At 37.5% G+C, this 24822-nt stretch overlaps 1 protein-coding gene and 1 long non-coding RNA gene across 7 annotated transcripts in view; one reads left to right on the top strand and one right to left on the bottom strand.

Moving 5' to 3' along the window:
* LOC113609180 (uncharacterized) overlaps positions 1–24822 on the bottom strand; it is a 278992-nt gene that overhangs the window by 242426 nt on the left and 11744 nt on the right. For 3 of the 6 annotated variants that reach the window (XR_003428536.1, XR_003428537.1, XR_003428535.1), the window contains exons 2-3: positions 14602–14650; positions 12764–12990 (exon numbers count right to left, since the gene is read on the bottom strand). This is a non-coding gene — a long non-coding RNA (uncharacterized LOC113609180). The remainder of the gene's footprint in view (positions 1–12763; positions 12991–14601; positions 14651–24822) is intronic. The other 3 variants (XR_003428538.1, XR_003428540.1, XR_003428539.1) reach the window with 1 other exon arrangement.
* On the top strand, positions 3848–4086 carry LOC113609174 (short transmembrane mitochondrial protein 1-like). Its single transcript, XM_027086245.1, has one exon. The coding sequence runs from the start codon at positions 3848–3850 to the stop codon at positions 3989–3991; it is 144 nt and encodes a 47-aa protein (XP_026942046.1). The 3' UTR covers positions 3992–4086.

Below are 24822 nucleotides of genomic sequence, written 5' to 3' on the forward strand. Positions count from 1 at the left end.
CTCAGTTAAGAAAGAAAATTTGGGAGCTTTTCCTCTTTTCTACTTGATTGCTCCATAATCAAGGGCATGCTGTGAAGTTGGACAAGTCACTTAGTGATGCAATATCTAAGAGTCCCCTTAGAAATATTACTTGCCCTCTAACAAATCAATCCTCAAAGATGAAAAAACAAAAAAAAATAGTAATAATGAAAAACAGGAAAAGAAAACAAGTGTTTAGGATTTGCAGCCAGGACGAGAGAGGCTTAATAGTATAATATATTGACACTAACTATAAAGGACGTTTGTGAGTCCTTGCAAAGAAGAGTGAAAAGTAAGAAAACAATGAATGAGACAGCAGAACTGAGACACAAACCCAAAACAATGAAGAAAATGGCAATAGGAACATACATATCCATAATTACCTTAAATGTAAATAGATTAAATGCTCCAACCAAAAGACACAGACTGGCTGAATGGATACAAAAACAAGACCCATATATATGCTGTCTACAAGAGACCCATTTCAGACCTAGGGACACATACAGACTGAAAGTGAGGGCATGGAAAAAGATCTTCCATGCAAATGGAAATCAAATGAAAGGTGGAGTAGCACTTCTCATATCAGACAAAATAGACTTTAAAATAAAGACTATTACAAGAGACAAAGAAGGACACTACATAATGATCAAGGGATCAATCCAAGAAGAAGATATAACAATTGTAAATATTTATGCACCCACTGTAGGAGCACCTCAACATAAGGCAAATGCTAACAGCCATAAAAGGGGAAATTGACAGTAACACAATAATAGTAGGGGATTTTAACACCCCACTTTCACCAAAGGACAGATCATCCAAAATGAAAATAAATAAGGAAACACAAGCTTTAAATGACACATTATACATGATGGACTTAATTGATATTTATAGGACATTTCATCCAAAAACAACAGAATGCACTTTCTCCTCAAGTGCTCATGGAACATTCTCCAGGATACATCATATCTTGGGTCACAAATCAAGCCTTGGTAAATTTAAGAAAATTGAGATCGTATCATGTATCTTTTCTGACCACAACGCGGAGACTAGATATCAATTACAAGAAAAAATCTGTAAAAACTACAAACACATGGAGGCTAAAAAATACACTACTAAATAACCAAGAGATCACAGAAGAAATCAAAGATAAAATTTTAAAAATACCTAGAAACAAATGACGATGAAAACATGATGACACAAAACCTATGGGACGCAGCAAAAGCAGTTCTAAGAGCGAAGTTTATAGCAATACAAACCTACCTCAAGAAACAAGAAACATCTCAAATAAACAACCTAACCTTACACTTAAAGCAATTAGAGAAAGAACAAAAAATCTCCAAAGTTAGCAGAAGGAAAGAAATCATAAAGATCAGATCAGAAATAAATGAAAAAGAAATGAAGGAAACAATAGCAAAGATCAATAAAACTAAGAGCTGGTTCTTTGAGAAGATAAACAAAATTGATAAACCATTAGCCAGACTGATCAAGAAAAAAAGGGAGAAGACTCAAATCAATAGAATTAGAAATGAAAAAGGAAAAGTAACAACTGACACTGCAGAAATACAAAGAATCATGAGAGATTACTACAAGCAACTACATGCCAATAAAATGGACAACCTGGAAGATATGGATACATTCTTAGAAATGCACAACCTTCTGAGACTGAAACAGGAAAAATAGAAAATATGAACAGACCAATCACAAACACTGAAATTGAAACTGTGATTAAAAATCTTGCAACAAACAAAAGCCCAGGACCAGATGGCTTCACAGGCGAATTCTATCAAACATTTAGAGAAGAGATAACACCTATCCTTCTCAAACTCTTCCAAAATATAGCAGAGGGAGGAACACTCCCAAACTCATTCTACAAGGCCACTATCACCCTGATACCAAAACCAGACAAAGATATCACAAGAAAAGAAAACTACAGGCCAATAACACTGATGAACATAGATGCAAAAATCCTCAACAAAATACTAGCAAACAGAATCCAACAGCCCATTGAAAGGATCATACACCATGAACAAGTGGAGTTTATCCCAGGAATGCAAGGATTCTTCAATATACGCAAATCAAGCAATGTGATACACCATATTAAAAAATTGAAGGATAAAATCCATATGATCATCTCAATAGATGCAGAAAAGCTTTCGACAAAATTCAACACCGATTTATGATAAAAAACCCTCCAGAAAGTAGGCATAGAGGGAACTTACCTCAACATAATAAAGGCCATATATGACAAACCCACAGCCAACATCATTCTCAAAGGTGAAAAACTGAAACCATTTCCATTAAAATCAGGAACAACACAAGATTGCCCACTCTCACCAAATTATTCAACATAGTTTTGGAATTTTTAGCCAAAGCAATCAGAGAAGAAAAAGAAATGAAAGGAATCCAGATCAGAAAGGAAGTAAAACTGTCACTGTTTGCAGATGACATGATACTATACATAGAGAAATCCTAAAGACGCTACCTGAAAACTACTAGAGCTAATCAATGAATTTAGTAAAGTAGCAGGATACAAAATTAATGCACAGAAATTTCTTGCACTCCTATACACTAATGATGAAAAATCTGAAAGAGAAATTAAGGAAACACTCCCATTTATGACTGCAACAAAAAGAATAACATACCTAGGAATAAACCTACCTAACGAGACAAAAGACCTGTATGCAGAAAACAATAAGACACTGATGAAAGAAATTAAAGATGATACAAAAAGTTGGAGAGATATACCATGTTCTTGGATTGGAAGAATCAACATTGTGAAAATGACTACACTACTCAAGGCAATCTGCAGATTCACTGCACTCCCTATCAAACTACCAATGGCATTTTTTATAGAACTAGAACAAAAAATTTCACAATTTGTATGGGAATTTGTGGGATAGGGAGGGTGGGTTGGAGATGCAAGAGGGAGGAGATATGGGGATATATGTATATGTATAGCTGATTCACTTTGCTATAAGCAGAAACTAACACACCATTGTAAAGCAATTATACTCCAATAAAGATGTTAAAAGAAAAAGAAAGAAAGAAAGAAAGAAATACTGGGTCTCTTGTTTGGTGGCAGTCAGGCTCCCTTCCTGGTGCCGTGCTGTTGGCGGGTCTGAAACAGGCCTGAGCTCCACTGTGAGGCCACATGTAATTGATGGTAAAGACTAGAATAGCCTTGCTGGACTTGAATCTAGAAGACTATGTATATTTATTTATTAAACTTTGATTCCATGACAAAAAGACCGTGTTTGATTTCTTCAGAAAGACTTGGCTAGCTGAGGGAATCCTGACACAAAGGAAACTCAAACTACATGGAAGCAAAACAAACACATACGGTGTGGCTCTCCTCATTTATCAATTGCATGAAGATGAAACCCTGATAGTGAGTAATTTACTGGGGCAAAGACCATGTCTCATTCATTTTTTATTTCCCAGCATCTAATCATAGTGTCTGGCATACGGTAGGCATTCTGTAAACATTCAGTGAACTGAACTGGACTGTGTTATTTCATATCCCCACTGCTGGTCTCCTTTCATCCGGGTAAAAACTGTACTTGACCTTGGCTCAGCCTTCACTTCCTCAGAAAGATCCTCCCTGACGTCCCCAACTTGACCCATTCCCCCTAGTATTTACAGTTATATTATTATGCACTCTCCTTCAAAGCACCTATCACAACTATAATTTTATATTTATTTACAAGGCTCTTTGAGATAAACAATAGAAACCATAAACAATAAAGTCAAAGGAGGCATCATGCCGGGTGAGGCAGCCTCGGATGGCCCACGGAGCTGCAGCTGCCCTTCGAGCCCTCCTTGCCGACACATGCTCCAGTTCCTGCTTAGATTTACTCTTGGCAACGTGGTGGGAAAGTATCTGGCTCAGCGCTATGACATACCAAACCTGGCTAAAAAACTTGAAGAAGTTGAAAAGGACGTGGACACCAAGAAGAAATCCCCTAGTTCATGAGGCCGACTCCAGCACTGCCTCCTGGATAAACTGATTCTACTGTTCTTGAGGGCCTCCTTTACCATCTGAACCAAAAGCTTTTGTTTTCATCTCCAGCCTCAGCAATTTTCTTCTTTGCTAGACCCTGTATTGCCTTACAGCACAAATGGGGCCACAAGTTAAGAACAACCCTTACTTTTCAAACATCCTCACTTCTTCCCTTCCTCCTTCTGGCCACTTGGGAGGTCCTGAGAATGGAATTATGGTGCTAGATTAGTAAACATGACCTTAAATTAGTAGTCTCTCCCTTATTCTTTGGGATTTCTACTACCGTTTTCAAAAGAAAAATTGATGAGTTTTGTAGAGCTGATGAGATATAAATAATGCTGATTTCACAGTCTAGCAATTATATTGGGTGTTTAAACCTTTGGTACTAAATTATGTTGTTTCAAAGTAGTAATTAAAATGAAAATCTAGAAGCCAGTTTCTGGTGAATTATCCACTAATTTTATGTTGTTGTCAGGAAGCTCCATAGTTGCTAATTTAACCAATAAATCAATTTGCTATTCATTAACCAAGAAACTCTGTTCTGAGAACCCTATCAGGAACTGGAGAATTTTAAAGTATTTAAAGTAATGGCCTTTGTCCTCAGTAGAATTCATAGTCTAGTATGCATATTTTTTCTTAATGATGCATTTGATCTGGCTCTATTCTCTCATAAGAATCATACTTATTTCATGGGATTACAGGCGCATTTGACACTACATGGTAGATAAATGAGAAGTTGTCTATAAAGGAAATTTCATGCCTTTTTACATTAAAAATGTATTTACATTATAACTTATAGTGATTCTCATAAGAAGACTTTGTGTTTTTCTTTCTGCAACCATAAATTACTCTTGTAATTTTTCAAATGTATAATAGTCCATAATTATTTTTAATTGAAAAAAAAGTTTAAATACATAACTTTCCCCCTGGGTCAATACAAAGTGATCTGTATTGTCCCCCAGCTCCTACTTCCTCTTCCTGGATTCAGGCACTCACTAGTTTCCTATATCCTTTTGTGAAAGATTTTGTGCCTGAACAAACACATGTATGGGGGTGTTTTATACAAATGATAGCAAACTATATATGGTGTTTTCCCCAGTGGAGGTCATTCCATATCCGTAGGTAAGGAACAAAGAACCTCTTTCTTTTTTTGGCTACATAAAGTTCTACTAAATGAATATACCATAATTTATTTAATCTGCTTACATAGCTGTGCAGGGGGATAGCTCCAAGCTAAAGTCCTGGAAGTGTAATTTGCACTAAATATAAATAAAGGCCCATTTCATTGGATGTTTTGTTCCAGAGGGCTAATGGGCAGCTTCACTGATGATGCCATTTCTGACATTTTAGCAGAATTAGTTAAACTGGAAGAATGGTTTAGAGACCTTTTTTTCAGACACTGATGCCACTGATACTAAATGTGATTATAAAATGAAGTGATTCTACCTCTCTTTGAAAACCTGGATCTTTCATACATGGAGATAAGTTTTGTCCCTGTCAGGTTGTACTGGTGCGTGAGACAGGTTAGGATCGTATTATGGTTTGGCTTCTCCCTTGCAGTGTGATCAGGGGCAAGCAGCTTAGTTTTCTGAAACTGTTGTGTTCTCTGTAAGGTGTGGATGCAATATCTACCTCATAGGGCTTCCGTGAGAAACAGTTGAAATAATGTATGTGATGTGTAGCACAGTGCTGTGCAAATTGTCCAATAAATAGCAGATATTAGTCCAAAAAAATTTAAAAAGTAAAAAAAATAAAGTCAAAGGAGGCAAGAACTGTGTCTTTTCGTTTTCCGCTCATGCAGTAAATATTGTTTTTGTTGGCTCTCAGTAAATATTTGTTAAAGTAGTGAACCAAGAACCCATAATTTCATGGTTTCCTCTCATTCTAATAATACTCACAAGGCCTCAAATAATATGAAATAAATTATCCAGCACACATTCACATAATAGTTAGAGCTGGGAAAGTAAGTTTGTGCCACAGGCCATCCAGTTAGGAAGAATTCTGATAAGGCAAAGGAAAAATGCAAACATCTTTCATTATAGCCAGAAGTACACCAACCTGAAAAATGCCATAGAAATTTTTGTGGAGAAATTTTTCTTCTTTTATAGGCATCTCAGTTGTTTTATTTTAAAAAAAAGAAGAGGAAAATAAAGCATAATCCATTAAGTTTAAACACTAAAGGTCAAAAACTCCCAAATATTGTCAGTTGCATATGACCCAACCTAGCAGACTATGTATATTTACATAGTTTAGTTTATCACATGTGAGCAGTTTTTCTATAGTATTGTTTTCTGTATTTTGGAAGTAAAAAAAAAGAAATACTGTCCTGATCCAAAATACAGTACTAAAGGAAAATGAAATGTGGTAAATGACAAAGTTCTTTTCTGGTTAGAGAAAAAGAAAAAGCAGAAACTGAAACTTGGTCACGTTTAATCTAATATCTGAACACTTATAATAAACCAATGTATCCAATTTTTCCAATCAACAACTTTAGTAAAATTCTAGAAGAATGATAAGGCAAAAAAAAACCATCCTAGGAGGCTATTGATTTAATTCAGTTGGACCATAGTTTTGAAGCAACTCCTGTGTGTCAGGCAGTGTACTCAGCACAAAGGATGCAGCCATGAAAGACACGGATACAGTCCCTGCCCTCAGGAATTTACAAGCACTGAAGGAGTCCCCAGTCTGTATCTCGACCCTTCACAACAGTTCTATCTTCTTCCAGTTCTTTGGGGGAAACTCCTGGCCTCAGGCAGGTCCACAAGGAATGCTCTCCTTCCCCTAAGGGGAATTACTTCTCTTCACTTAGCCTGAATTCTTAGGAACAGTGCTATGTACCAAATCAGGTTTCAATAAATATTCTTAGAATAAATGAAAGAAGAAATTAACCAATCACCCAACTGATATGAGAGGGAGCTGTGTAAATGAGGAGTTGGACAAGAATACCCATGGCTTGCTTTCCACAAAGTTCAGGTTTTCTGGCTTGACTCTGATCTTTTACCTGATACTGAGACAAAGAAGACATTTTTATGGCTGATTTAAGTTAGCCTTACCCAAAAGTAAACGTTCAATTTTCTTCTTTAACCATGTAATATGTGCACCAAATAACTCTGGCTCTTACAAGGTAGAAGAATCTCAGTTCTGTCACTGTGTGACTTCAGAAAAATTAAAAACTCTCCCTGTGCCCATTTTTACATCTGTAAAATGTTGGTAATCATGTAGTAAATTTGCGAGGATTAAATAAGGCAATATATCTAAAGCGCTTGGCACGGTACCAAGCATAAGGTAAGCTCTTGGCCAGTATTGGTATTATATTATGCATGACTGGTAGCATTATTATCTCTCTTTCCATGTATTTTTTATTGGAGAAATCAAGGTACTGGTTAGATTGAAGAGCTCTGGTTAAAAGGCTCAAAAAAAGATCCAGTACCTCCATTTAATCATTCTACAAATATTTATTGAGCTTCTGCAAGGCATCAGGGTTGACCAGCTCCCAGAATCAAATGGGTGACTTACTGGGGGCTTGGAAGGGAGAAGGCAGAACTGTGGAAGAATAAGTAAACCATAAGTTAATGGGCTCAAACTAAGCTCCAAATCCTGAAGACAGAGAGCATAAATAAAAGGGGTCAGGCACAGAAGTGAACCTCAGAGTCCTTAGGCAGCATTAAGTCTTAGAAAATTGTATTAACCTTTAACAAGAGGAGAGTCCAAGGTTGGAGAACTTTCTTACCCATGACTGGCCCCTACCTAATCTAGAATGCTAAAAAACATTCCCCATCTTAAATGATCTTAAATATTATCAGAGATGTTTTTTTGTGTTAATTTCCATCATAAAAAATCAAGAGAGAGAACACAGTTATCTTGCCAAGAACTGGAGGGCTATGCAGAAATGGAAGTCTAGTAATGAGCTAAGGATGAAAATCCAGCCTGGTGAGGAACAATGAGGATAATTTCCAAATATGTTGAGTAATAAAATGGGAAAATAAAAGCAGTTCCTCAGACTGAAGACCTATATCCCAGGTTTGTTCAAGGCTGGACTTAAAGAGACTGAAGTCTGCAGGGGAAGAGGAGCAGTGAATTATCTAAGAATCCCCAACTTCTCTGCAGTGTCATGATTTGCTGATTGATCTCTACCAACTACATATCTGGTTTCCACAATGTTCATTGTGAAATGCCAGAATCATCCTGCTAAAAATACACAAGACTCAGAAAACCACATTCATGGACTCAAAATGTCTTGTGGTTTTTTGTTGGTTTTTTTTTTTGCACTAGAACAGAGATTAGGAGAGGAGGAGATGGCTTGAGACATGTCAGAACTGTGCGGTGAAGGCTATTTGCAAACTAACATTCATACTTTTACAGATGCTGGAAGAATATGTGACATGCCTGTGTCAGACACAATTGACTTTATTCCTCTCAGCAGTAGTGGTAGCCAGAATATCATTATTTTCTTGCACTAGTTCCCAGAGAGCCAATTCCCATAGGGCAACACAAAGAGGGTCAGGTGACACCTGTACATACAATAAGCATTATAGGAGAAGGACCCTGAGCTTAGGGAACCTGAATCTTTTATACTGGACAGTAAGCATGCCTGCCTTTTGCTCTGAAGGGAGACACTATCTACATCTTCTAAGGCTGTTCACTGCACAAACATTCTGGAAATAATAGAGTGGAATAAAGTTAGTTACTTCCTTTGCTCATAAGACAGGGAGAAATGTGAGACTCCAAGACACTCCAAGAATTGTCTCCCAATATGACCTTGACACTAGGAGTAGTCACAGAACATGCTTTAATGCTTGGCGTCCTGTTGGTCCACACCTTAAATAACTGTGGATCTGCAAAGTCCTTTCTGATTCAGGATGTCATCTAATCTGAACCATTATTGCACATTCCCAAGAACATTTTCCTGAGCTTGTCAAACCACTTATGGGTATTCATTTCCTCTTTATTAAGGTCCGCACAAATTTCTAAAACTATTGTTTTTTACCATTTCCCAAAAGGATTTAGGGATTCATATTGTAAAAGGCTTCTGCAAAGTAGAACATCTCTCTTCCACTAGCACTAGAACAGTAGTCAAAATATAGTCTATACCTATCATGGATTTAAGGTAGGCATAGTCCTACTTTATACTATGAAAACATTTCAATAATAACAATGCTCCTAGCATCCACCTACCATTCCACCCAAGCCTCCTAAGTAAGGGTGTCAACACTGAAGAGTAGCAAAGGCATGAGTCCTGGCTTTAAAGCTTACTAGCTATTGCCTTGGGTGAGTCACTTCATCTACCTTAGTCTCCTTATTGTGAAATAGGTGTAATAATACTCGCTCTCCGTACCTCACACAATTTTTGAGAAAATCAAGTGACTTAACATCTGTGAAAGCATTTTATGATCAAGAAAAAAATCTTAGCCTCAGAAACTGGGTCATCATAGTATCAATATATTAGGCAGAGTTGTGGTGTAATCAGTTCTTTGCAATTGGATTCATGTGTTATTGGGTATACAGAGGAAATCTCTTTATCATCAAGGATTTGTCGGGGAGGGGAAGGGATGAGGCTGTTGGGTGAAAAAGGTAGGGGGTGGGAGGGAACACAATGTTATTTCTAGGTCAGAAGCCATTTCCACATATATAACATAGCCAAGGTTTTATGTTACCAAGCATTGGCTTTTGGTTAATTTTTAGTTGAGAATCAGTGAATAGAAAGAAATAAAATACACTATCCACTTTTCATTAATATCTTCATTAATCTGCCTTCCACGTTTTTGTCTTTTTCCAAGACACCAGTAAGACTACTGTCAGAGTATGTTATTTTCCCCCAACAGTGTCAGGGTGGGCTACAAGCAATGCACAAAAGTCTCAAGAAAAAATAGTTTAAAACCCATAAAAGATGCATTGCAACCGAAACAGTTCTCATGCTGCAAATTATGAAAACTTGGATCAAAAATTCTGCTCTCTGCCTAATTTTCCAGAAATGGAAAACCTTATAGACTTTTAATATAGTAAAAAGGCACAGAACACAAGCACTGACAGATCAAAAGTGGGAAGCAAAGAAAACAGAATAAAGTAAAAGGGACAGAGATCTGCTACTGATCCAAATAGTTTTGAAATAAAAACTAGAATAAAAATGAAAAAAAGAAAACTAAAACATGAAAATACACTCTTAAGACGTTGCATTATTTCCTTTAGGAAGAAAACTTGATATAGATTATTTCTACTCCCTAAGATCTTGTACTCTGTTCTCTTTTCAGAAGTTGTCCAATTTTGGTAAAGATACAACTTAAAGGAAATAGATTTTCCATTAAGGTTAACAAAAGCATCTCTCAGTTCCCTAAGTTCCCTTGAAAATGCAAATGCTTTGAATCAGCAATGGAATTAGATATGTCTAAGTATGTTTCTAGTAGCATCCAATAGTCTAGAAAAAAGCAATCCATAGAGCTTCCAAGTATGAAGTCTCTTTCTGGAGAATAGGGAGTTCAGAAGTCAGTTTGTGTACCATGTGTCTTTTATGTTCTATTCTGTTTCCATTCTCTCTTAGCTTATTTTGACCTGTCTTCTAGTTCATCAATCCTGTGTCTTCTAGTTCATCAATAATGTGTTCACCTGGCTGTTCAAAACATCCAAAGTTTTTAATATTAAATATTGTATTTTTCAGCTCAAGAAGGTCCATTTGATTAATTTATATGGATTCCAATTCTCTGTTGAAGTTATATTTTCATCTATTTTGTACATCATTTTCTCCATTTTCTTGATCAGATTTACCATAGTTATTTTAAAGTCCCTATCTGATAATAGCAATATCTAAATCATGTATGTGTTTATTGTCTTTTTTCTCTTGGGTTTTGGTCATTATTTTTTTTCTGGTTTTAAAGCACATCTTGTAATTTATTTATTTATTTGTTTTTTTGCGGTGCACGGGCCTCTCACTGCTGTGGCCTCTCCTGCTGCAGAGCACAGGCTCCGGACGCGCATGCTCAGCGGCCATGGCTCACGGGCCCAGCCGCTCCGCGGCACATGGGATCTTCCCAGACCGGGGCACGAACCCGTGTCCCCTGCATCGGCAGGCAGATTCCCAACCACTGCGCCACCAGGGAAGCCCGCCACTTTCTTCTTATACTTCATTTACCTGTGCTAAAATTTAGACAATGCTCTCATAGGGGTAGCCAGGGAGAATTTAAGTGCAGCCAATGTGCTTCTCTTCTCTCAAGGATCAGAACCACCCTTGCGTCCCGACTATGTCAGTTGCTCTCCAATGTCTTCAATCTATTATCTTACATATTCTGTCCAGCTTTTTTAGTTATTTATTGCAGGAAGGTTTGTCCATTACAAATGACTCCATCATGGAAACTAAAGTCTACAGTACAAACATTATTACAGAGAACGCTTAGTGCAGTAAGCTTTCAGGTAGAAGCAAGCACAGATACATGGATCAGGATACAAAAGAGAACCAGATACCCTCCTTAAGGTTGGTAGAGCAGTAAACATTGTTCGACATGGTAGAATAAAGTAAGGGAGGATTCACTGTATGGTGGGCAGCCTACTATGATAGCAAGCAATAGAGAAATTCTGATTTACTGTAACAATCAAAAAGAAGCACAATTCAACATCAAGGTAGCGACAGTCAGGTAAGCACTTGTAACAGGGGCTAGGTGATCCTCAAAATTCTGAACTTTAATATGAACAAGGCTTCTAGAAGGCAAGGAATCCCGAAGTAAGGCCTAGCATAGTTGCACGGGTCTCTGGTGCCATTAATTTTCCCTGCCAAAGGAAGTCTTTGATTTTGTCTTGATCATGGCTAATCAATCAAGCTTAATCATTGAGAGGAACCACTCTAGGCTTAAAGCAACTTTGACTAGTTAGGATAAACAGCGACCTTGGCCATCAGTAATTACATAAGGAGATATATTTCTATCAGGAGGTCTATACTCCCCATTACCACCCGTTCAGGTTCCAGTGTAGGATTAGACTACAAGAAAGAACCCTCCATCCTCAGCATTATTCAACTTCATCAGTGACCTAACCACCCAACGGAGATCAGGGGGCATCCAGCCCATGGGATTTGTGACTCACAGCAATAACTAAATTACTTACTTAATAAAAAAAAAATCATTAAAAATAAAGTAACTTTTTTAAAAAAAAGTCTAAATAAAAATATAAATTAATAAAAATTAATCAAAATCCTGCCTTTCCTTCCAGTATATAAGTATTGCATTTACCATGAACAGAGCATTATATAATGATTAATATTTAATGTTTAAAGAATTAATATTTTTCACACAATTTTTACTTTCTAGCTAAGCCACTACAAGAGACACAGTATTTATTTATGCATCTCTCTCTACATTCCTCTTCTACCTATGAGGGAAAAGATGGCGTTTTCATCAACTTGATATTCCCAGGGCGTAATATGGCGCCCAGTAGGTGCACAGAGCAGGTGATTAACAGATATTAATGAGTTAATCAATTAAACAGTAATTGGGATGGATTTGCACTGATCCAAGGACATGCCCGTCATGCTGATATCAAGCTAAATGGACTTTCTGTCAGTACAACTCTATAATAAAAGTGGAGAAGAGAAAAGGATCTGGATTGTTAAAGGGCTCTAATTTACAGATCCTTTACTAGGAAGGATATAGGGTAAAATCAAAAGAGGAGAGGGTATTTATTCAAGAACTGGCTCCGCCACTGTCTGTCTGAAAGTGTGTCTTTGAGTAAGGCGCACATTGCCTACGGAGTCAGTTTCCTCACCTGTTGAAGGGGAGGTGCGCTCACGGGCTTTGCAGAGTTCTGCAGAAGCGGTGAGCCCAGCTCCAACCCCCTCTCTTGAAACAACTACAGCTGCTCCTCCTGGTTTTCATAGGTTACATTTTTGTAATTAGGTGCCATGGTGAGAAGCTTGAAAAGCATAAGACCGCATGATCAGAAGTGTTTTCTTCCAACTTTACCAGTTTCTAATTCTATATATATTTAACTGGCTGAGAAAAAAAAAGGAGTGTCAGTTTCTCTAATCAGAACCAAAAATTAAACTACTACTTTCACAGTGCTTACTTTTGGTAGATTTTCTAAAACAAACTCCCAAGACTTTTATAATTTTTAAACTCACATACTTAGTGAATATTTAATCCATGTCTTAAATACATTTACCCAGAATTCCTGACAGTGCTTATTCTGAGAAGTAATGCCACATCTGAAGGGACTTCTTAGTCTATTTAACAAATATTTCTTTAGAAGAAAGCCTGAGTTTCAAAGCAAGATAATTTAATTTAGTAACTAAGCTGCTAATTTACCTTGTTTATAAAATGTTTACTAATTGAAAACATTATTCTTCTGTTTCTCATTCAATGGCCCTTACCGTGAACTAACAATGCTTATGAGATCACTGGAGCACTGAGAAGCCCCTCTCCAGAAAGTGAATTTCCCCTTGATCCCTAACTTTTTTTAGTTTTTTAATTGAGGAAAATAAATCTTTCATCTTCCTTGATAATATTAATTATTAAAGTAAATATAAAGTCTCTAACATTTGGGGAGCACTTAGTATATACATCAACGCTATTATAAATACTTTAAATAAACTATACTTCATTGAATTCTCACAACAACCCCCAAAGGTAGGTTTTGCTATGCTCTCCATCTTCCAAAGGGGCAGCTGAGACACAAGCTCTCACACTTAGTGAGGGGCAGAACGAGCCCCACCCAAGTGCCTGACTCCTGAGCCCAAGTCTGCAGCCTCATTGCTGCATGTCAGCAGCCACTGCAGGGCATTAACATCCTGGGAATGAAATACACCAGGATGCTGAAAATTACTAAAACAACAGCCTTAATTTAGAATTCATGTTATTCTTTTCCATTTATTTTTATTTTCCTCAGAATATATTTCCCCATAGTAAATTAAATAAGATAGGATGAAGTAATGAGAAAAAAACAAAACAATGGAGATGGAGCTAAAGTCAGCAAACCTGTCCTTAGCACCAGTTCTGCCACTAACTGGTTATGTGGCTTTGGACAAGTCTTTAAATATCTATTCCAAGCCTTAAGGGAAAAAAAAAAAAAAAAAACAACTCTAATTTAACCTACCTAAAATTCATGAGGATTTTAGGGAGCTAATCACCAAAACATGTGTGATAATTATTATTATTAAAGGAATAACTGCAAACAATAGGCATGCTTTGCTCTATTATACAATCCTAAACTGAGCTTAAAAAAAAATTCTAAGTTTAAAAATGGTTTCCTTTGTTTCGTGGGACTTTTCCTAAAGATAACAGTAAAACTGTCACTATTTCCTGTAAGACTCTTCATTACTCTGCAACTTCCTGAAGATGAACCACATTAAATAAACTCTAGAGGCCACAGTTAGAAAACACAGTACTTAGCAAACTCTACCTAAGTTTATTCATTTTATAGAACAGATGCCTTGCTTTTTGTTTTTCAGAAAGAAAGAAATTTAAATTAAAAGCACATACTTTTTGATATATTTATGTCAAATAAAATCTAGTCTACAAGTGGAAATACTAAATAGTAAGATTTGGTCGGTATGTGATCTTATGGTGGAATTTCCACTGGGATTGTTCCTTTCTTTCATACCTTACCTTTTTCATAGCAGGAAGTCAAGCTCTGGCAGTGACTTCACCCTGTTAACTGAAAACAAAGACATGGTGTTATTTCCACAACAAGCTAAAAAGAAAACTCCTATTCTTAAATTTGCTAGTTGTATGTTCCAAGTTGAAATCACATTTCCATCATATTCAGGATTTGCCCATATAAAAATACCTGCTAACATCTTTATGTGTAGACGTTTTATAACATTTAGGTCAACTGAGCTTTAAATAAATCAACCCAGTAAAATGTGTAAGTTAAGTACTTTTAACGTCCTTCTTTAGGGGTGGGGAGTGGAGGCGGAAATTTGATCTTTGTATTTGCTTTTCAACTTTTGGCTAAACATATGCATCAAGAATTAGTCCACAAATTAAATGAGTATAAAATTAAAAGAACTACCAATTTTCAGTTGGTTTACTTTTGGTTTAATGTCCTAGGTCTTTTTTTTAAATACACAAAATTCACAAAACACTAACTCTATATTGTTTTACCCATTCAACTCCTGATTCAATTGTTGTTTCTCTTGATTGACTGTTAATAACAATCACCCCCCTTTGTAGCATTCAGACTCTCTACTTTGTAATGCTCTCAGTGAAAATGACTTCAGCACTTCCAACCATATGTAAACACACCACATGAAAGACAAACTATTGACCCAAATAATCCCAAGAATGTAAGAGTAGATGTGGCTTAGAGTTCTGCGTAACTCCTGAAGTTTTAACTCCTGATACTCTACTTCGGGGTGAAGGGAAGAGAAATCTGACAAGGTTGGCTTAGTAGGTCTGTAACGTCCTGCTTTAATATCCAGCCATTTTCCACACTTTGTGACTGTAAGAATTCCAGGACTTACATAGAGTAGGAAATAGTTCCACAGATTAGTTATTGAAAAGGACTGCTCTATCTCCATGCCTTTGGGGCGCCAGTTGCCTCAAGAGCAGCTGGATCGCACCAAGCTTAATTCAATTCAAGTCAGCTCATACTTACTAATATGCAAAGTACCCTGCGAGGGCTGTGGAGAAAATTAAGACAAGCACAAGCTGGGACTAAGGCATTTCTAGGGAAAATAATACACTTCAGCGAATCTCATGAGACAAAAATCCACTTGTGCTAAGTCTCCCCCCTCATTTTGCATTTGTTTTAACTGCTCTTCCAAATGGCGTTCTGAGGATGAAGTGGCATCATTGCCTTCACCCAATCCAAGACTTGTGAGTTGTCTCTAACTTCCAAATGCGTAAAGGCACATGTCTGATTATAAAGCAAATTTTACTTTACACGTAGATTCTATTTATTCTCAAAAAGTTCTGGTGGGGATGGAAAACTCACAATCAAATAAATAAGGACATGCTAGTGGATTCCATTTTATTTGTTACAAACAACACTGCTAAGTTTTTGAAAAATATTTTAAATCTAATCAGTCTCCACTTGTAGCCTAAAGATAACAATCATTACTTATTTGATTTGAGAGCGTCAAAAATAAACTTTTGAGTGTTATTTAAGTTAGTTATTTAAAAAGACAGTCTTTATTAAATCATACATTGAATAAACATCACCCCTTCATTAACAATTATATTTTAATTACTAGATACACAGTAAAATTTTGCCACAATAAAAAAAATGTACATACCCACATAATATGAATAGTTTATTAATGGTACTTTTCATCTTATATTTTATATCACATTTTTGTGACTTTTTAATTATTCTTTCTTGTTGACTCACATTTGTCTCCAAACTGTTATAACTGTGGCAGTTTTGTTTTTTCAGTTAGTTTTCTGAATGTGATACTTAAAAGCCAAATTGCCAATTCAAAGCCATATATCTGACAGCACCATCCTTAAAGATTATATTTGTTCTACAAACATTTACTCAACAAACTCTCATCAAGTGACGTCTATAAACAAGGTATTGGGCTTGGTACTAGGGACCAAGAGGTGAATGACTCACTTCTGCTCTTGTGGAGCACCGTCTGGAGCAAATTACCATACAGTTAGGGAACACGGTTATGAAAGGATAAGCACCTAACCCAGTCTGGAATGCTAAAACAGAAAGTGACATGTGCGCTGAGAGTTGAAGGATCAGTAAGAGTTGGCCAGCCTGTAAAAGGCATAAAATCACCCTCAGACTAAAAGTTCTTAGTGAAGTGTCCTGTGAATGCACCCATTACTGAGTGGCTGAATGAATGAAAGAATGCTCTAGACAGTTTGAGCAAGTAATACTGGTTTCAGTCACGTTTGTTTCTTGGTAACATAAACATCTTCAATACTTTATAGTTATGGGATGTTCACTGTGTGCATAATGCCATATAGGAGTCATGGAGAATCACAAAAAAGAAGAAATATAATGTCTGCTCTCAAGAAAGATGCATTAATTCAACAAATGTTTATTGTGCTTTGTGTTTTTTCCATATCCCTGGCGCTTTGCAGGTTGTGGAGAGAAAAAATAATAGATACTATTTAAAGCCAGAAGAGAAACAGAGCATAACAATAATTTCAGCATTACTAACTCTGAGTTTTGAGACTCTCTTAATCATTCCTTATAATTCTGCAAGTGTATTCTTAACATTCTCTAAGCCCTAAAAACTATTATAAAGCAATATATATGTTCCAAAGACTAGAGGACTAAAACTAATATATTCAACATTAGAGTAAAAGAAAGAAATTAGGATTGCAGTTCCTGCACTGTAGTCCCTTCCTTAATCCTTCCAGTTTATCCCCATGTTGGCTTACGTCCAAACAGCCCGTCTATTCTCTTCCATATATGTCACAACATTCACAAAGTCAAGACTGTTCACACCATTCCTAAGGTCTGGAATGCCCTTGCTCATCCTTTAACCCAGCTTATATCCGTTAAAAGGTCACGCTGGGTTTTCCACATTGGTTACTTCTCCTTCCTCTTCACTTACAGAACACTTAATGCTATATCCTTCCATGACCACTTAATGACTCACCACTCACCCACTGACACTTGAGAAAGAGCTCTCAAGCCTCATAGCAAATGGCTCTATCATTATCTATACCTCAAAGTTCTTCAAAAGTTCTAATAAACTTTTGGGTCATGAAACATTACATCACACCGATCCTCCAGAGTTTTCAGTGTCGTGTGGTTACCATGTCAGAAAACTGTGAAGATCATGGGTTTACTGCTTAGTCCATGTGTAACTTGCTTCTGCAAATAGATCATAACCTCCTTGTAAGCAAGAACCAGATATCTTTTGATATCCCACTGTGTTTAAAACAATGTTGGAAATATATCAAATGCTCAAAATATTTGTGAATTATTTATTTCACTGAAAGGGAAACAATAACAAATGTCTGACTGAGTTTTAATTTAGAGCATTTGAACAAATTTATTAGCTTGGAAGAATTTTCCACTAATATCTTCTTATGCCTAAGGTTAGGCAATTTTGACAACTGCCTTAATTTTTAGAAAATGTGTCAGCCAGCCAACCAGCAACTTTTCCTACATACCTTGTATCCAATTTTTTAGAGAATTTTTTACTTCAATAAATTATGTCTTGAATGAAATAAACACTGTATTCCCTAGTATTCTGAAAACCACAAACTTACCAGATATGAATACATGAGCCTCAGATATTTTATTTATATGATCAATAAATAAATTGATAGAAGTACGCTATAATATAAATCACCATAGTTCCTAAAACCTTAGTAATTGTGAGTTTTATAGCTAAATATAGCATATTTATAGGCTATTTTAAAGTTCAAGCTAGTTCTCAAACTTTATATAAGGAATTCATTCAATGGCAGATTTGTTTGTACTCGATGCTGTGTGAGAGGTTATTCACAAATACTCAGAAATCAACTTCCAAGAAATACCTTAAATTACCTAAAAACTTTTTTTTTTAAGTAGCAATTTTCCAGCAAGCTTCCCTATGATCTTTGATATCTTCAAACCAAAGGAATTTCTATACCTTTGCCATTCCAAAATTTTAGAACTTTTAGAAAGCCTTTGCCCAAAACTGCCATAAAAATATGATCATTTTCTATGTATTCCATTATGTCTTTTTTTTAAAAGGGGTGGGTTAGAAAGCATTGTTATATCCTAATACTATGAAAGAATTAGGAAATGTTATAAGTGATTACATTAGAAAATATAAATGTGAAAGTAAAACTATTCCCTCTCTCACATTAGTGAAGTCTGTATCAGCTAGGACATTTTGGAGTACAATACCCAGAACCCATTAAAAAAAACGGGGCTGGACATAATGGCTCATGAAACTGATAAAACTGATTAAGTACCGAGAACCCGGGTTTTCTCTGCATCTCTACTCTGTATTTCACTTGCACTCCACACATTGGTCTCCCAGAAACTACAGGTGCTCTTTTAATGCTTCCCAAATGTCTACAGCATCCCCAAACCTCACATCCTCACATGACCTTCCACTTCCCTCCAATGCTTATTCAGACAGGCTATCCTGATCAACTGGGATTGCAATGCTATATCTATATATCTTATTTCTAATGTGTGGGTTCTTTTAGACAGTAAAATAAGCTTAGAGATTGCAAGGGTTCTTAGACCCTATTCCAGTGAGTGTGTTGTGTGTGTGTGTGTGTGTGTGTGTGTGTGTGTGTGTGTGTGTAGGCTTCCCCACATTAACAAACAATTCAGATTGAACAATGAAAGGGCTCAGTCTCATAAGACTGTCCTCCACTTCAGAGATCAGTTGCAAGGCCAGGCTGTTACCTGTCCTTTTGACTAACTGGTTATAAATCAAAGGTTCCCATGACCCCCTCCTTGCTTTCTATTAATTTGCTTGAACAGCTCTCAGAACTCAAGAGAAATACTTTACTTAACAGCCAAAAGGAAGAGACACATAGGGCAAGGTACACGGGAAGGCACGCTGAGCTCCATGCCCTCTCCAGGCACACCACCCCACTCTCCCAAACCTCCATGTGTTCACTGACCCGGAAGCTCTCCAAACCCTGTCCTTTTGTGTTTTTATGGAGGCTTCATCACATAGGCATGGTTGATTAAATCATGGGCCATTGGTAATTGATTCCACCTCCAGCCCCTCGCAGCTCCCCAGAGGTCTGGTATAATGGGGGCGTGAGGGGGGGAAGTGGACAGAAAGTTCCAACCCTCTAATCTCATGGTTGGTGCCAATGGCAACCAGCTCCATGCTTAGGTGCTTCCAAAAGTCACCTCATTCATATAACAAAAGACACCTTTATCGCTCTCAACCCTTAGGAAATTTCAAGTGTTCCGAAAGCCGTGAGCCAGAAATGGCACAAAGACTGAGTATATATAAGAAATACATTTGGGTCATCTGAAGGACCAAATATATTTCTTATAAATCACAGTATCATGGAGGTCAAGATCAGCATTTTTTTTAATGGAATGTAATCGATTTTAAAATACCAAAGCTATCACATATAGTAACGATAAATATTGTTTCCATAAATTTTTTATTCCACTGTGTATGTATCTGTAAGTATATATGTACTGGAACAAATATAAAACAAGCTCCTACTATAGTCAAAAGTTCATTTGGTGTAAACACACTTTACAGCTCCTCCAAGTGCAGGATACGCAAGATTAGTAAATTATAACGACATGATTAGCATGATGAAACTACTTTACTGAAACTGACTGGAACAAAATAGGAAATAAAAATTTATAAGGGTGGGGTGGTGGGTAGTGATAAATAAGAATGGGGAAGATAGGAACCAGACAAAGGGATTTATCTTGGAAGCAATGGAAACCATGTGAAGGTTTTAAGCAGGTGAGTAAATACTTTGCAGTGATAGATTCTTCATGCAGCAGTGCAGGGAATAAATTGGAAAGGGCAAATAAGGCAGCTCAAAGACCAGTTAATAACAGAAAGACTAACGCAGTAATTCAGACAAAAGATGCCAATGGCATGATATGTTGGGAAGATATCATGAGAAGGTAGAGTCTACAGAGCTTTGGGACTGATTAAATATAAGAGGTGAAAGAGAAAAAAGAATATCAAACAATATACAGGCTTCAATATGGTGGTATGGTGGTTCCAATCACTAAGACTGGGAAACATTAAAGGGAGCAGATTTGGGGGTGGGGGCAATGAGTGTAGCTTTGAATATGCTTACTTTAAGGTCTGTGTAGGACATTCAGATTAATATCCTGTACATGGCACAAATGTTTCTGGTCGAAATCCAGAGAGCAGGGAACCATCAACAATGTGGCAATGGAAAAACATGTAAGTAAAAAGAGGACCAGGGACAAAAGACTATGGGGCATCCTCATCAAAGGGGCAGGCAGAGGGAAATAAGACTTCAAGGGAGACCGAAGGAAATGGCCGAAGAGATGGAGAGAGGACAGAACTCAACTACAAAACCCACAGAGAAATCAAGTTATGTAAGGACTGCAAAGAATCCATTGGGTTTGGCAATGAGTAGGTTGTTTGGTGGCAATTTGCAGTGCTAGAATCAGAAGCCTTATTGCAGTGGGCTGCCTGGTAAGTATATGGGGACAGTAAATACAGAGGATTTGTGTGTGTGTGTGTGTGTTTGTCATCATGGGCTATGAGTATGTGTGTGTTTCAGGAGCTTCAGAGTGTGAAAAAGCACTATATAAAGGGACAAAGGGAAGGTTGTTTTATTTTGTTTGGGGATTTTTCTTTTTTTTTTTGAGTATTCTTTTTTTTTTTTTACATCTTTATTAGAGTATAATTCCTTTACAATGGTGTGTTAGTTTCTGCTTTATAACAAAGTGAATCAGGGATTTTTCTTTTTTATGTGGGAGAAACTTACATGTCTTTATAGGCCGAGAAGAAGCTGCGAGAAAAAAAAAGAAATTGAAAGATGAGAAACAGTGAAAGCGTTCCACAGTAGACAGGAGAAGGACCAAAACCACAAGCAGAAGTCTGTCTAAATCAGTACCGTCCAATCAAGCTTTCTGTACGACATTAAGGTTCGCCACTCCAACCAATTCAGTGGCCACTGGCCATATGAACACTTGAAATGCAACTAGAACAACTAACGAAATGGATTTTAAATTCTGATGAATTTAAATTTAAATGGTCATATGTAACCAGAATCTACAGAACTGAACACTGCAGCTTTAAGCTAGAGTGAATATGGGGCTGAGGACCCATCAGTGCTGGGGAGGAAGGCTTGAGTGGCTCATGCCTGATGGTCTCGTGGAGGAAGGAGGACTGATGTGCTGGGAGGGAGAGGGCAGGGTAGGAACCTTGAGGGAAGCGGGGAGGTTTGGAAGCGACACCAAGGAGCGGATAGGAAAGGGCTGACCAGAAAGACTAAAAGCACAGCAGAGCAGAACTGAGGGCCTGGCTGAGACTGGAGACCACAAATATATGGCAGGCAGTGTAGGAGCAACTAAGGCAGGGCAGTTGGCTGGAAAAAAGATTGGGAGGCTGAACGCCAGAGGTGCTAGCAAGAGACTGTTGACCTAAAACATGATGTCATAGAGAAGGAAGCCGTGTGTTTAGAAGAAAAGGAAGGGGGCAAGAGATCCCGGTCTCAATCAGGTCAAAGAATAGACATAAAGGGTAAGTGAGAGAGAGAGAGAGCAGGAGACAGCAGATGGTTTAGGGCCTGAGGGGATGGGGCATTTCTAGGTAATGGCAAGGTTTGGGGCAAGTCTTGGTTGGCTTTAAAGATGCTGGCAACAAGAACTTAGAAGTAAGTTCTGGTGGATACTGGGGTAAACTCATGATGGTGGCAGGAGTTAGGGTTCAATGGAAGAACAGAAGCCAGGTACAAAGCCTTCGACAGCTCAGAAAATCAGTAAGTGTGCTAATAAGACACACAGGAAGATCGCTTATAAGAATAAGAATCTTTAGGACAGAGTTTCTTCAGAACTCTACACCAAACTGGAGAGGGGGAAAAGACAGGCAGCGTGGGAAAGGTGGTCTCATCTGTGGCATACCAGGGTCCTGAAGGAGGACTTTAGGGGAGAAGCAGAGAGACAGAAAGAAGGTTGCCAAACCACCTGCCAAGGTGACTATTTCCCAACAGGCAAGGGTCACGTTGGTACCATTATCAACCCTACCCAACCTTTAAGTTTCTCTCTTCAGCTTCCCTAACACTTTCGCTGTGCCTCACTTTCTCCAAAGAGACAGAGGAAATACCACATTTCTGACTGTTAGTATCATAAAATTAGGTCACGTCTTTTGTAGCTATTAAATGCAATTGTATCATTCAAAGGGATATTTCATTTTCCACTTGCACAGTTCTCTTTATTTTGGAATTGTCTTTTCTAGCAATTGAATTCCATAAAGTTAAATTTTCTCGTATGTACAGGGTAGGTTCAGTATCATTCCTGATGTGAGGCTGTGTCATATTATCATAGCCACGCCATTCTCATCCTCGTGTTATACATATCAGCACTTCCTTTCTCTCTTTTCCTCTCTTTCATTTCATGATTTTAATGGCAAAAACTAGAAACTTAAATTTTCTTCCCTCTCTTGCAGTGCCAATATTGCCCATGTGTACACACACACACACACACACACACACACACACACATCTCTCCATGTCCTACAGAGACATTTTCCAGGCACTATTTTTGCAACTATCATAAAGTCATTAAATCCAAGATGGATTTAATGACTAATTTATTATTCAGCAGCCTAATTTATTATTCAGCAGCCTAATTTATTATTTTATCATAAATATTTCTACTTTCTCATGGATATTAATATAATCTGCTTAGATGTTTTAGATATGCACACTCAATAATAATTGGTATCAAATTCCTTAACGGTATTCTTTGCTTCTTTCAAGAACTTATACTCCCAACTGTGGCAATTTGATGGCAAAAAGAAAAAAAAAGAAAATGATGGGATCCTAAGGACAGAATCACAAGTCATAAATCATTCACAAGTGACATAACAATAGTATGCGTTTTGCTAGAAAAAGTCTGTTAACAGAAACTGTTACCACATTCTTTTCTTTCCATGCGATCTGCATAGTGCATGACCCCGAAACCTCCTGGGCTAAGGGGCTAATATTTGGTCAATGTGCTAATGTAAAAATATTTAGATATGAATGAAAAGGAAAATTTTACCTTAACGAACGTTTACTGAGGGCTTATTCTGTGACAAACATTGTGCTTGGCACTTTGCAAGATTTGAGGGATTTAATCCTCGCAAATTGTCCCAACAGTCTTATAAGGTAGGGTACTAGTAATATCTCCAAGTTAAGGGGAACCAGCTGAGGCTCAGATATATTAAGCAGTTTGCATGATGTCACACATTTAATAAAACAGCTGACTAATGAAGTAAAGAAGAAAAAGAAAAAAAGGTCTCTCCTGAAATAGTCAAAAAGAGAAATACTAAGTCCAGCAAATTCTATATTCATGTCACTTCTGTATTACCTCTATCAATAGAACATTTGAAATCAAGATAACAAAAGTTGCCCTGGTTAAATCCAAAATGGTGGCTAATCTTAGGAACTGCTTTTCCAATACAGAATTAACCTACTTTAGGTAATAAATGTTCCTACTAGAATATCAAACTAGAACTGTTGAAAATCATCTTTAATTAAATACGAATCAAGTTCACTTTGTAGGCTTTATTCCTGAGATCTTAAAACATAAACACCAAGATTTTTTAAAACATGATCTATTGGTTTCTTTGTTTTTTCCTTTGCTTTCCTAGGCTTGACTGAATACTGGGCTGCCTGAAATAGTAGAACAGTAGTATTTCCCTACGATCACCACTGCCAAGAAAAAGAAGGAGCCTAAGCAAATGACCTTCAGCTGTGCTTGTCTAAAGGACGCCAGGTGATGCACTGTCAATGCACTTGGTCACCTGCCCTCAACACACATGGAGTCTGAGAAATCCCCTAGTCTTTGGCAGTTGTAGACAGAAGTCTACAGATCACCATTTCTGCTCAATATAAGGTCATTTTCCCTTCTTGGAAAGTCGGATGTGAAGCGCGAGCAATAACAGGAGTTTGGAGCTCCAGAGCCCTCTTTAGATTAAGGCCAGGCTTCCGTGATTAAGAAGAGAACATCAGAGAAGCAGAAGAGGTACCACCACGCTATGGGGGCCCCTCACAGGCAGCTCCTCCAGAAGCTGGCCAGGAGGAATCTGCTGGACTGGTGAGGAAGGGCCTGTGCAGATAGAGTCAAAGCCAACAGGGCTTTGTGCTCAGTTCTACTACAACAGTGCCCAGCCCAACAGCGCCCAGCACAGTACCTAGCACAGTGCCCAACAGAGTGCCCAACACAGCACCCACCACAGTACC

Source organism: Aethalodelphis obliquidens, unplaced genomic scaffold, assembly GCF_003676395.1.
Source record: "Aethalodelphis obliquidens isolate GAN/ISIS:26980383/991018 unplaced genomic scaffold, ASM367639v1 scaffold3, whole genome shotgun sequence".
Lineage (NCBI taxonomy): Eukaryota > Metazoa > Chordata > Mammalia > Artiodactyla > Delphinidae > Aethalodelphis > Aethalodelphis obliquidens.

Coding starts and splice junctions, on each gene's coding strand:
- LOC113609174 (XM_027086245.1), top strand. CDS start 3,848: ATGCTCCAGTTCCTGCTTAGATTTACTCTTGGCAACGTGGTGGGAAAG.